The sequence below is a fragment of the Microcebus murinus genome, chromosome 9 (assembly GCF_040939455.1).
Source record: "Microcebus murinus isolate Inina chromosome 9, M.murinus_Inina_mat1.0, whole genome shotgun sequence".
Taxonomy (NCBI): Eukaryota; Metazoa; Chordata; class Mammalia; order Primates; family Cheirogaleidae; genus Microcebus; species Microcebus murinus.
In genome coordinates this window covers 32,807,520-32,820,569 of record NC_134112.1, presented here as the reverse complement: position 1 = coordinate 32,820,569, position 13,050 = coordinate 32,807,520, and the positions used below count along the sequence as shown (strand labels likewise).

The following is a 13,050-nucleotide window of genomic DNA, read 5'->3' as shown; positions in this document are numbered from 1 at the left end:
ATATCTTATCCATTGCATATTTCTTATGTTCTAGGTTTCTCCTCTGCCAAACCCTCTGGGACCACCATCGCCAGCTGAACGAACCAAGGCTGTGAATCCTCATCCTAGTCTCTCAGTTTCTCTGGTTCCCATGATGAGCTCACCAGTGCAGCCCGGTCAGTCTGGTTGCTTCTTAACCCATTATTAGACTTTATGTGAAAGATAGTGCTCTGTGGTGCTTCAAACCAAGCAATTTAAGTATTGAAGGAACTCTTTTTCCTAATGAAGATGGGTTAATATTATACTAAATTTTGAATTTTGCATTCTGTAGCTAATTTTCTATTACTTAACCTATTTTGTTTCCTGGGCAACTAATTTCATTTGCATTATAGTCTGAGCACTGGGCTTTAATTCTTCTGCTTCTAATGTCACATTCAGATTGAATTTTATGAAGTTATGAATATTAAGTATTACATAGGAATCTAATTCACACCCTTAGTCTTTCTGACCTAAAAGGTGTCTGTATGCTTCTAAATTAAGCCGTGAGGCTTTGGAAGTCAGCTTGTGGATTGACTCCACCTCCATCTCTTTGATACACCGGAAGGAAGGATATTTTTCCTCCCCACCCTTCTTTGCTGCCACTCCTGTTTCCTATATACATATTTAATTATAATCTCAGCACCTGCTTCCTCCAAGTTCAGAGTGATATGTGTGGATCATGTACTGCTGTGATCAGCACAGCCAACACCCATTCCTCCAGGAACAGGGTGTCACTTTTGGAACAAACACAATCCAAGTTTTGGGAATGATGGAGTGGGATCAGATACCATATGCTAATAACAGACAAATGTTAAAAGAATTTTCTGCTTGGATCATTATGGGAGCCTTGATTTCTGTATATTCTTCAGCATATTGAAATCTTTGAGATAGTCAACTCTCTAAGTTGAAGTTATATAATGCTATAATCAGGGATTTTAAGGAGAAAACTTTTGCCAAGATTTTCAGTCCTTGGATTGCCACACCCAGATTGGCTGCTGAGGAATTCACTGTGTAATTAACCTTTCTCAACATCCCCAACAGGCTGCCAACTTGTATGCTGAATTTGGAACTGGGAATTATTGGAAAGCGTAGCTGTGATTGTTAATTCTAAGTGATATAGTAAAGAAATCCCAGAGTCTTTAGTTACAACCATGGTGTATTGTTGGCATTGTGTCATCTGGTTAAGCAGATGAAAGTTACCTATGCCTGTTATCTCTGAGTCTCCATAGCCTAGTAGTTCTTAAACTTTAGCAACAAGCATTGATATCACTTGGAGAGTTTGTCAAAACAAGCCACATACTCATAGTTTTGGGGTTAGTAGGTCTGGAGTGAGGCCCAAGAATTGTGATTTTTACAGGTTCCCCCAGGCGATGCTATTTCTGCCTGGGAACCATAGTTTGGTAACCACAGGTCTAACCTCCTCAACCTGTTTCTCAGCCCCTCCCCCTCTGTCCCCTACAGACAGCCCTGTTCTATGAGCTACATTGCTCATTGCAATTGTAATATAGTACTATTATCCTTTCTATTGGGATGAACTTGAAATAATATTTACATTTTATATGTATGTATTACATTTTAAATATTATTACATGTATTTATTTGTGTCTAAATTCACGGTTTCAAAATTGCATAGTTTAAAAGAGGCACTTACTTAATTTAGAATGACCATGGTCAAATATTTTTTTCTTGTATTACTTGGCAGCAGAAGTTGGCATACCCTAACCCCCAAGAATATTGATTTTATAATATGAAGATCTTTGAGGCTGCTATTTTGATGAGGAAATTCTTGCCAGTCATAATAATTATTCAGTTAGGAGAATGGAAAAAGTGGGGTATAAATGAGACAACCGTTGATTGAAGCTCATTTGACTTCAAAGTTACTAAAATTTCCTGTGTATTTTTTTCTTAAAATCATTCTGCCCTGTTGAGAACAATGTTAAGTAGAGGTCTCAGTCAACTCTGTTTAGGAAATGTTTGTCAATGAAATCTGAAGTTGAGGAAAGTCGTGGCAAATGTGCCAGGTGGGTAGGAGTCTCTTCTATTTATTGCAAGTAACAAACTATGATCAGAGACCTAAAATGACTTTGCAGATATAAAGGAAGGTGTTTTTGCCATAAACATAAAAATATTCTTTTGCTGTTATTAGCCTATGTCTTATGGTGCCATATATATTGTACTGGTGAGAAATAACTTAATTGTTTGACTTAGAAAAAGTGTTTTTCTTATGTCCTTCCTCCCCCATCTAAAAAGAGAATTAAATTGGTCTTATGCAATCACCATCCATTTATTTTTCTTTTGTTACACAAATGGCTCTAAGGAGTTATTGTGCACCAGAAAGAAAAATAGACTCATTCCAGTAGTTACAGAAATTCTTTAATAGGCCATGTTTCAGACTGAGTATTTATGTTTGTCTTCAAAATTGGTTCTGGGATAGTGTGGATTCTTATTTTTCCCATGCATTAACACCATTTTCAGAAAAGTTCTACATCCATATTCAAATACAGTTGATACCAAGTACAAAATGCTAGTGTTTTAATCATGTATTCAGTCAAACAATAAGTGCTGATTTTTGTATATGGGATTCACTAGTTTTTATTTAATCTTGCTGCCCCAGTACTCTTCAAAGTTAGAGCATTGGGTATTGCTTTGGAGCACTGAGGAGCCTGAATGGGTAGAAGATTGGATAATCTGTTTGGATAAGATTGGCCGCTAGCTACTGCAGTTGAGATATTCATTCATTCAAAACTTAAGCATCTATTTTGTGCCAGGCAGTGTGTTACCCAGTAGAGACACAAAGAATACTAAAACATGGTTTCTACCATTATGACAGAAATGTTAATAGTTTTGGCCCATTCAGTGTCTTAAATATTTTAATAATATAGACCAGAAATTCTTTTCCTCTGTATAGCAGTATGAATGCTATTTCTAGTAGTTTAATTTTTATCTGAATTGCCAAATCTCAGAAGGAAAGACTTTAGGACTCATCCAATCTAGCGTTTTCCAAGTAATATCAGATAATAAAAATCACCTAGGGCTCTTAAAAATAAAGATTTTCAGACTCCTCCCTCAAAAAGTCTTATGCTGTAGATTGTAGAGGAGTGGGTAGTAGATAACATAATGCATAGTACTCTTCACTATGGCTTGACAAAGTGTGGAAATGCTCATAGTCTGCCTAACAGCACCAGTGTTTCATTTTGAAACTCTATAAAAACAAAAAATACATCATTAAGGCCTGTGTCAAGTAAGTATCTCTCCTGTGAGCCAAAATAAGATAATTCAGTTATTTTGTTCTGTGATGATAAATAAATAAAAAGCTAACACTGTTTGAAACCTAGAGGCAGATAATAATTTGTGGGGAAAATTCTAGTGATTTACATGTATCCTCTGCTGTCTAGACCATGTGGTTTTTATGGAGAGGTGGCTGGACCAAAGAGGTTCTTATGGAGTACCTTTCTTTTTCCTCAAAAGAAGTTTAACCCTATTTTAAACCAAAGCAGATTTTTAGTATAATCCCAAGATTATAGAAAACATAGTTTGAGCCTGGACATTTGTAAGAGTAAATAAATTAGGCTGCATCAACCCTAAAATGATTTCAATATGACTTTTAAATTTGATTAATCTAATTTTTATAATGTAATTTTGATGAAAATGCATCCAGAGGAATTTTTAAAGCATAGAATACAATGTGCATTAAGCCCCTAGAATTGTACAATTCTGTGGCCTTGTTGGGTTCTAGGTAAGTTTGGAAGAGCTGTGAAGTTTTAGGTAAGCGTGGCCAGAGTTTTGTGGCAAAGTCCTATAGCATTGGTTTTCAGAGCGCATGGTAAAAAGGTTGTTCATTTCCCTTTTCTTCACCATTGTGGGAACACTTATAACAAGTACTCTTCCCATATGGAGTGAGAGGGTCAGGCTATTTCTATAAGCTAAAGGTGCATAGCAGGATCTCACATTCTATTCATTTTCTCATAGGCAAATCTCAGGCCAAAATTAGTTAAGAGATTTCCCTTCATGCTTCTGTTTTGCTAAACAGCTGAATTCCCTTATAAAAATGTAGAGTAGGTTTAACTAATGATCAAAAAGTTCTTTGAAATATAAATTGTTATGGAAATGCTACGTAGTGTAAACAATTTGAGGGTAAGCATTAATAAAAGCTTCACTGCAAGCATTTTTAAAGAGGACTAATAAAAGCTTCACGGTTCAATTAATACAACACAACATTGGGTTTTCTAGAAGCATATGGCACCCAGAAGGCCTGCCCCTGTTTTTAAAATTTACGAACTCTTTAATGATTCACCACTTTTCCTCTAGTGCATTACCCACTGTGGTGCTATTTAGTCATTAAGCAGGAAACTAAAACCAGGACAAAGCTACAAACAAATATCATAATGTCCAAGTGGGTATTTTTCCTTCAGTTTGTTCACAATGTGTTACCATAAAAAATGAAAGTTAAATGAAATGGAGTTATAGAACAAATCAAATAAGTTATGGCTTCCCCAGATGAGTATGATTAGTTGGCTTTTTAATGAAATACAGATCAAATCCCATTACAAGAAGCTCTATATAACTAAAATATTTTCAGGCTCCTGGCCAATTATCTATTTCAAGTAATATTCAAGAAAAATATTCCAAGATAATAAAATAAATTTAGTCCCTTGAAGTTTGTTGTAACAGAATTTGGCTACAGGGTGTATGGTATTAATAGAGAGTACTGCATGTTAAATTTATTAAATATTGTTTTAGCTTTTTTTTCCACTTTAACTTCATAGTTAAGTGATTCATTCTTTTGCTATTCCTAAGTGTAAACTTCTCAATCTGATATTTGAGTTTGAAACATAAACCAAAGAAAATATTTTATTTATTCTCCACTTCCTGAGGAACAGTGCTTTAATAGTGAGGCATAAACCTTTCCCCAAAATGCTCAGTATAACTTTATTTGGCACATTTATTTGTCCTCACATTTGCTTTTCACAATTTTGGACTCTCTAGAAATGTAAACATGTTTAATAAAAGCTAGTGACACCTTTGATTACCTTACTTGTATTTTTCTGATGTTGAGATTTCCAGTGCTTATGGAGAGCCAACACTGCTGTACAAATGAGAAAAGTCAGAAGTTTATCTTGAACCCCTCTTTTAAAAAAATATCTGATAAAAAATATTGCAAGTTATTGTAGTTACTTGTTTGTTTTGTCACTGTGATTCCAAATGTTTGCTCAGTGTGTTCCTGGACATGGACATTTTGGGATATGTTATTAACATTCAGGGTATACTGCCTATTGGAATAAATATTAACCTGGTGGTTACGAAATAGTTCTTTAAAAGTCCTATCGTGTCTCAATATGTTGTATTTAAAAAAGTATCATAGGCCAGGCATGGTGGCTCATGCCTGTAAATCCTAGTATTCTGGGAGGCTGAGGCAGGAGGATTGCTTGAGCTCAGGAGTTTGAGACCAGCCTGAGCAAGGAGTGAGACCCCATCTCTACTAAAATTAGAAAAACTTAGCTGGGTGTGGTGGCCAGTGCCTATAGTCCCAGCTACTTGGGAGGCTGGGGCAGGAGGATGGCTCAGGAGTTTGAGGCTGCAGTGAGCTATGATGATGCCACTGCACTCTACCCAGGGTGACAGAGCAAGACCGGTCTCAAAAAAAAAAAAAAAAAATTATGATTAGAGATTTTTTTTAAAAACTACTTTAGAAAATAAAAGTGTACAGCTATGAAAATTTTGTTTGGGCAATTTTTTTTGTTATTTTTTAATGTATCTGTATCCTTGTGCCTATAGTATTGTGTTTTCTTTTTTATTGAAGAAGAATTGCATGTATCTCGCTTTGGCTTTATGTTTAAAATGAAACAATAAATTGTAGAACATATTAAAGGGTCATGATACGTCAATGAAAGGATCTAGAAATTAACAGAAAAATTCAGGAAGTCAATTATAGAAAGAGGAAAAATAATATGTACTATAACTTGTGTTAGGTAATACGTGCTATTGAATCTTTGAATTTCAATAAAGTATGTCAAAGTTGAGTTCATTTTCCCTTCTGTTGGGAGAACTGATAATCTGCCTGCCCATCTGCCTTCCTACCTTTCTTAGTTTTCTTTGTTTCTTTTTCTTTTATTTTGCCTAATTCCAAAAAGGATTTAGGGTCTATATAAGTAAGTTTTGAAAAATAAAATACACAAGGATGAAGGGAAATTGGGTAAATACTCTTAGTATCTACACTTAATTTTTGTAAAGTTGCTAGAAAGGAGTAGATATGTGTCTGAGCTTCCTGGTAACAAGTCTGTTTTCTAACGTGAGATTAATCTTCCTTCAGCCTAAATCTGATCTAGTCACTGTCCTGTTTAAGAAATGTCAGTGGCTCTCTGGCAGCTCTAAGGTACACGAGAACTTCAGACCCTTTCCAGGCTTGTCTTCCTAATTCTCCTCAATGAATCCTGTTTTCTTCACCAGGTTGAGCAGCATGCCTTCCCCAGATCCAGCTTTCCCGTCTGCCTGCCTTTGAATGCACCTTTCTCCTTGCTGAGAGTGCACTGTTGACTTACCCTTCAAGACCCAGTTCCTATCTCATTCTTCTGTGAAACCTTCCTGGGCGACACTGACATTTGTTACCTCTCTCAAATTTGGAACTTATCTCCTGATCCTGGGGATTGTCTTCTCCAATAGACTGAGATTTTTGAGTGCAAAAGACCTCTTTCTAAGTTTCTTTTCTTCTTTTTCTTTTTTTTTGGTATAAAGTGAAGCAGTTGAGTATTTTATTTATGGTTTCTCTCTTAGTCAAGTAATACACTGCCTAGCACATAAAAGGAGCCAAATAAATGAAGAACAAAGGACATTTTGTGAGAAGGCTGATTGTATTGGTGTTGGGGGTGTGGAGTTGGAGAGGGGGGAGGCAGTTGGAAATATCTGAGCAAAACCAGGCTGCTTCATCTCTTTTTGTGAATCATGTCTCTTTCCTTTGTTTCTTATTTACTCATTTGTTGACTGTTTTTTTTACCTCTTCCGAATGACAACTTTGAGATATTCTTTTGCCTCTATTTAAAGGCATCTCTTTTTGCTTATGTTTTAAGCAAAAAGCATTGCTACCCACTGCAATGCTTTTTATGCTCTCTTTGAGCATGTGTATTCCCTTGAACAATAAGTATTGCAGTAGAGTAGTCATTGTTTGCAAGACTTGTGGTTTCATACTGAGTTCCCTAAATGTGGAGAAGTCACTAATTTGAATCTGCTTAACTAGCACAGTGGTAGAATGAGGCCCACCACCCTTTTTCCTTTTGGTAACTTGAACTTCTGCCTGTTCCAACACTTATAAACCACCTTCCACCCCATAACCAGTAGTTAACTATACACTGTACTTAAGAAAAGTGGAAAGAGTAAAAGGATTTTGAATTGTGGTCAAGCAGGAGATTAAGTTAGTAGAATTCATTGGTTTGACATTCTTTACACTTTTAAAAATGAATGCATTTTTTTCATATGGTATAATTAACAGTAACTTTATAACAGACTAGGTTTCTGAGGACCTTCTGTAAAATATGTGAAAAGGAAAACAGCTGGTTTAAAATTTATGACTTTTCATTCTAGATATGTTTTCAGTTCCTCTTATTTAAAATGATGAACTTACAAACACTTTAAAAATAACAGTTGAAATCTTCATGAAGATTAAATTAGGATCTTTAACTTTCTGTATGTCTCCATTAAAGATGCATTTTTAGCTATCTTATTTGACAGTGTTCTTGTATGGCATTTGATGGAGAATGAGATCTCTTACTTTGGAATATATCTAGTCAAATGAGGTTGCTTTCATAGCTTCCCAGGAAGTTTTTTTCTAAAAACCATGGAAGGAACAGATGTGGAACAGGCAAACACTGCATGTCTTTCACTTGGAGCTCTCTGGGGAACCTCTTTGGGTAGGCTTTTGTTTGCCACACACATAACAAGTATGTCTTTACCTGAATGATGCAATGGTCCAGCCTCCCGTGGGAATAACATCTACTGACAATAACGCCATAACCCATTAGTCGATCACTAACTCCCTGAATCCACAGGGACTTGCCCCAGTCCAAATGAGTCACTATTTCTTAAACTGCAAGGTAAAGCTGAGGCCCTAAGGGAGGAGGGACATGTTAAAGTTGGACTGTTTATTTTGCTTGTTATAACTGCAGGATCATTAAGGAAATGTTTACATCCTGTTGGGGTAATATGTTCTTAACCAACATATAGGGTGAAGAGGTTTTGATTTTTTTGCTTTTTCTTCCCTTATATTCCTTACCATTTTCTTCCCCCCAAACCCCCCTAGGAAAAAGTGTTCATGCTCATTGGGTCTAAATAAACCCAAATATTTTTGCTTTGAATATTTTGTTACCATATCTATTAATGAGAAATTATACAAATGCATATTTGAAGTTATTAATAAAAGCTTAAGGACTTAAACACAAGCTCTGGAAACACCTGTCATCTATCTCTTATTCACTAAATCTTCCTTTGTCCTAGTTTCCTCATTTGGAAAATATGTCATGAATTTGTTATATTGGTATATAAAATTTATAATTATAAAAGAGATAGTAAAGTATCACCACATTCATTTAGAATTAATCATACATACATTTGTGCTTTTTTTTCCTCCTCAACTGTGACCTGTATAATCCTTTTGTGAATGTCACTGTAAAATCTGATGTCTGTAGGTCATTTTACACTGATGTGACTGATGTCTAAAGCCATCATTTCCCAATTCTATCAGGTTCCATGTTTGTCTCTGCCTCAAGGTTTGTTCACTTTTGAGCAAATAAAACTAATGCCATTTTTTCCTTTTTAAAAATTATATCCAGCTCCCTACTTTATCCCACCCACAATAGTGAGTGACTTAGTTGCCTTGCTTCACCTTTTGGTGTGTTTTTATACTGTTTTTCATGCCAGCATTTCTTATGAGCACCCACTTGCCCCCCACTTACCCTATGGACATTTACTGCTGTATATTGATTACACATTAGTGAAAATATTTGGATTGAGAGTCTTGCTGGACCACGTACTAGCAACTTCATCTTGTCATTTTTGTCAAATGATTTATTTTTTATTTTTTTTTGGCAAACGAGATGTGTCATTGATAAAAGTGATGCGTATGAGAGATTCATCATTTTCTATGGTTTCCATCCTGTGGCCATTCTGAGTTTGTATTTGGTATCCGCCCTCAGATCACTGAGTCCTAGAACTCAGGGTTTTATAACATGTAGCAGGCAGCAGAACAAATTAGAAACAATAAGAGTACCTGAAGGAGCCAGGATATTCCTTTTAGAAACCCAACTCTGTCCTAACTAACTTTGGGGCTTTATCTCTCTGAATATCAGTTTTCCGTCTTGTATCAATTTCCTGCAGCTGCTATAACAAATGACCACAAACTTGGTGGCTTAAAACAAGAGAAATTTATTCTCTCACTGTCCCAGAAGTCCAAAATCAGTTTCACTGGGCTGACGTTAAGGTGTCAGTAGGGCCTTGCTTCCCGCAGAGACTCTAGAGGAGAATCTGTTCTTTGCCTCTTCCAGCTTCTGGTGAATGCAGGGGCCTTCCTTGGTATGCAACTGTATCATTCCAGTCTTTGCCTTCTCTTCTGTGTGTGTCAAATCTCCCTCTGCTTTCATTTTACAGGAGTGTCTGTGATTGCATTTAGGGCCCACCTGGATAATCTCCCCATTTGAAGATATTTAATCACATTTGTGAAGTTTTTTTTTTTTTTTGCCATGTGAGGTAATATTTGCAGGTTCTAGGGATAATGATGTGAATATCTTTGGGGATGTCATCTACCAAACACCTGAAGTAATTTCAGAAGTCATACTGGCTTGTAATTTCTATTCACACATTTGCTATACATTTCATTCATTCATTTACTCAACTCATTTGCCAGACTTTTATTTCATGCCCACTATGTGCCAGACATTGTGTTAGGTATTAGGAATAACCCACTGACCATGCTTTTAATATGTTTATTATGTTGTTGGCAATATTCCCATGCAGAATAAGTGCTGAGATGAAGCTAAGACAGGCAACTTTATTCTGTTGGATTAATACCTTGTGTGTCTTCTTTTGTACAGTTCTAGAGCACTAGCCACCGTCATGCTTCGGTGCTTATAAATCATTTCGGTAACTACAGGGGTTATGTGTAGCCTGTGGACCAAAAAATGTTTTGCAGGGACACACAGCATGTATCAGTTTAAATTCAGTTCAAAAGAATATATTGAGTACAAAAACAAAGTGTAGACCTTGCCCCCCAAGGAACTTGTAATCTTATTTAATTATTATCAACCCTGCCACACATCAGCATCAACAGCTGAGCTTGAAACACTACCCACACCTGTTCCCCTGTCCCACCTTGTGCTTGGTTCTGGGTGGAGCCCAGGGGTCCTTTTGAAAAAGCTCATCAGGAGGTTCTTACATGCTGTTATCATTGAACACAGAGAACCTCTGATCTAATAGAAGGATAGAGAAACAAAATACACAGGTCCTGATAAAAATGCAAGACAGAATGCTGTAAGTTTCCTTAGGATATACAGAAACAAAATAATTTAGATCCTTAAGAGAGTGAGATCATACCTGGCTGAAGGGAAATTTGGAGAAGGAAGTATTTGAAATGTCCTTGATGAATGCATAAGATTTCAACAAGCATCAATTAGGGGAGAGTGGAGGGAAGAGAATCCATAGAGGTCTGGAGCTGGGGAAAGGAGGTGAGTCACAGCTGGTGGCAGGGGCCAGGGGCCAAAATCTAGGCACCAATTCTCCTTTTGCTAAGACTTTCTGGCCTGGAAACCTGAAGAGTCTGAGAGTTCTAAATTTAAAGCTGGCCTGCTAGGTCATTACAAAAAGTATAATTTTTAAGGTAGAAGGTTAGAACATATTTTATTTGTCAGCCAATAGGTTGATTTGTACTTTTTAGAAATTTGGAAAGGTGATGGCTGGGCTTCCATTTGTACTCTTGCTCTATGTCCTGTAAGATTAGGAGCAGGCTTCAGAGAGAGAAATATTATAAACATGGAGAGGAAGGTTTTTTGGTTTTTTTTGACACAGAGTCTCATTCTGTTGCCTGGGCTAAAGTGCCCTGGCATCGGCCTAGCTCACAGCAACCTCAAACTCCTGGGCTCAAGGGATCCTCTTGCCTCAGCCTCCCAAATATCTGGGACTACAGGCCCACACCACTATGCCCAGCTAATTTTTTCTATTTTTAGTAGAGATGGGGTCTCATTCTTGCTCAGGCTGGTCTCAAGCTTCTAAACTCAAGCAATCCTCCCCGCCTTGGCCTCCCAGAATGATAGAATTACACGTGTGAGCCAGTGTTCCCACCAGAGAGGAAGGTTTTATTTAAAATGTTTCAAAAGAAGAATAGTCAGGAAATGGTGACTAACTGGAAGACAGACAAACACAGTAGGAAGTAACAAAGATAATTTAGATGTTCAAGAATAATGGTAGAATTAGTGGGAGTGAGGGATATTGATAGAAAGGATAGCTAATGTTGAATTCTTCCCACAAGCCGAGGGCTTTACTGCTGTTTTCTTTATGTCATTGAATTCTTTTCATAGCCTTGAAGTAGTTAGTATTCTTATCCCTATTTTACAGATAGGGAAATTGAGACTTCGAGGGTTTACTTATCTTACTCTATCAAGGTTTCACAATGAATTGATTGGAACACCTAGCACTAGGATCCAGGCACCCTAATTCTAGAGTTTGTATTGATAACTTACAGTTCTGCTAGTTGTTAGGAGGCTAGTTTGAGAGTAAAGTTGATGAAGAGAAGTTGGGCCCAGAGATAGAAGTTTAAGAATCATCAGAATAGAGGTCACACTTATAAATAGGAATAGCATTAAATCAGCAAGCATCACTCATCAATTAAAAGATGGATGAAAGATAAGCATAGAGGGACAATGACCAAACCTCATTGAAATTTTCAGGGACAGTATCTTATTATCCCTCTTTATTGTTGTCGATTACTTAGCACATGATTCATTTTTTAAATAAGCATTTGAATATTTAAATAAGCAAATGAACTAATCTTTCAATCCTGAATTTTTCTATCCGTGATTAAGATTCTACATGCTTAATAATTGCAATGACTCGAAGGAGGTAAATCTAAATAGTTTCTTCACATTCTGTTGCCTGTTTTTTTGTAAACTAAGATATTAAAGTGACAAATACGTAAATGGTGAAGTAATGGGCTGTTGAGTGTCCTTCTCTCATCCCCCTCCTCTCAGAGTGCCCTGAAACTTATTTAATTCTACTATTCTCACCATGAGCATACATAAAAAGGCACTATTAAGTAATCCAGGAAAATAAAATTATTGCCTTTAAAATACATAAATTATATTCTTTTTTGTTACCTATCATTACAGATTGAGTATCCCTTATCTGAAATGCTTTGGACCAGAAATGTTTCAGATTTAGGATTTTTTTGTATTGCCAAATATTTACATATATATAAATATGAGCTATCTTGGGGATGGGTCCCAAGTCTAAACAAGAAATCCATTTTTGTTTTATACATACCTTATAAACATAGCTTGAAGATAATTTTATAGCATATTTTAAATAATTTTGTGCATGAAATGAAGTTTGTGTATTTGAGGTCCGGTGTGGAATTTTCCTTTTGTGATGTCATGTCGGTGCTCAAAAAGTTTCAGATTTTGGAACATTTAGGATTTTGGATTTTCAGATTAGGGATATACAACCTGTATAATCAGATAAAGTTTCCTTTGCTTGTTTTGTTCTTTAAATCCTCGTTGTTCCACAATAAGAATCTAGCATATTCATTTGAAAGGTTTAGAGTATGGAATAAAAAGGAATTCAGAATAGCTATACGGTTGTGTTAACTATTTTAATGTTATAATGCTGTATTTCTTGTGCTGGTTTTCTCAGAGTCATATTTTTTATTGAGATTTGTAATTTCAGCTACTACAAAATTAACATCATACCTAAACTCTTAAGAAATAGTGCAGAACTTGCTCTAGTCTCTATCCTGTATCCTAAATAGCCTGTCCTATTTTTTTCTGGTACTGTAGTTGA

General features: G+C 36.2%; 1 protein-coding gene across 11 annotated transcripts in view; it reads left to right on the top strand.

Moving 5' to 3' along the window:
* The window catches only part of HDAC9 (histone deacetylase 9), an 873,646-nt gene that overhangs the window by 65,994 nt on the left and 794,602 nt on the right, over window positions 1-13,050 (top strand). For all 11 annotated transcript variants that reach the window (XM_076006392.1, XM_076006385.1, XM_076006381.1 and 8 more), the window contains exon 2: window positions 35-155. In XM_076006392.1, coding sequence (XP_075862507.1) covers window positions 131-155 — 25 coding nt within the window. In that variant the 5' untranslated portion in view covers window positions 35-130. The remainder of the gene's footprint in view (window positions 1-34; window positions 156-13,050) is intronic.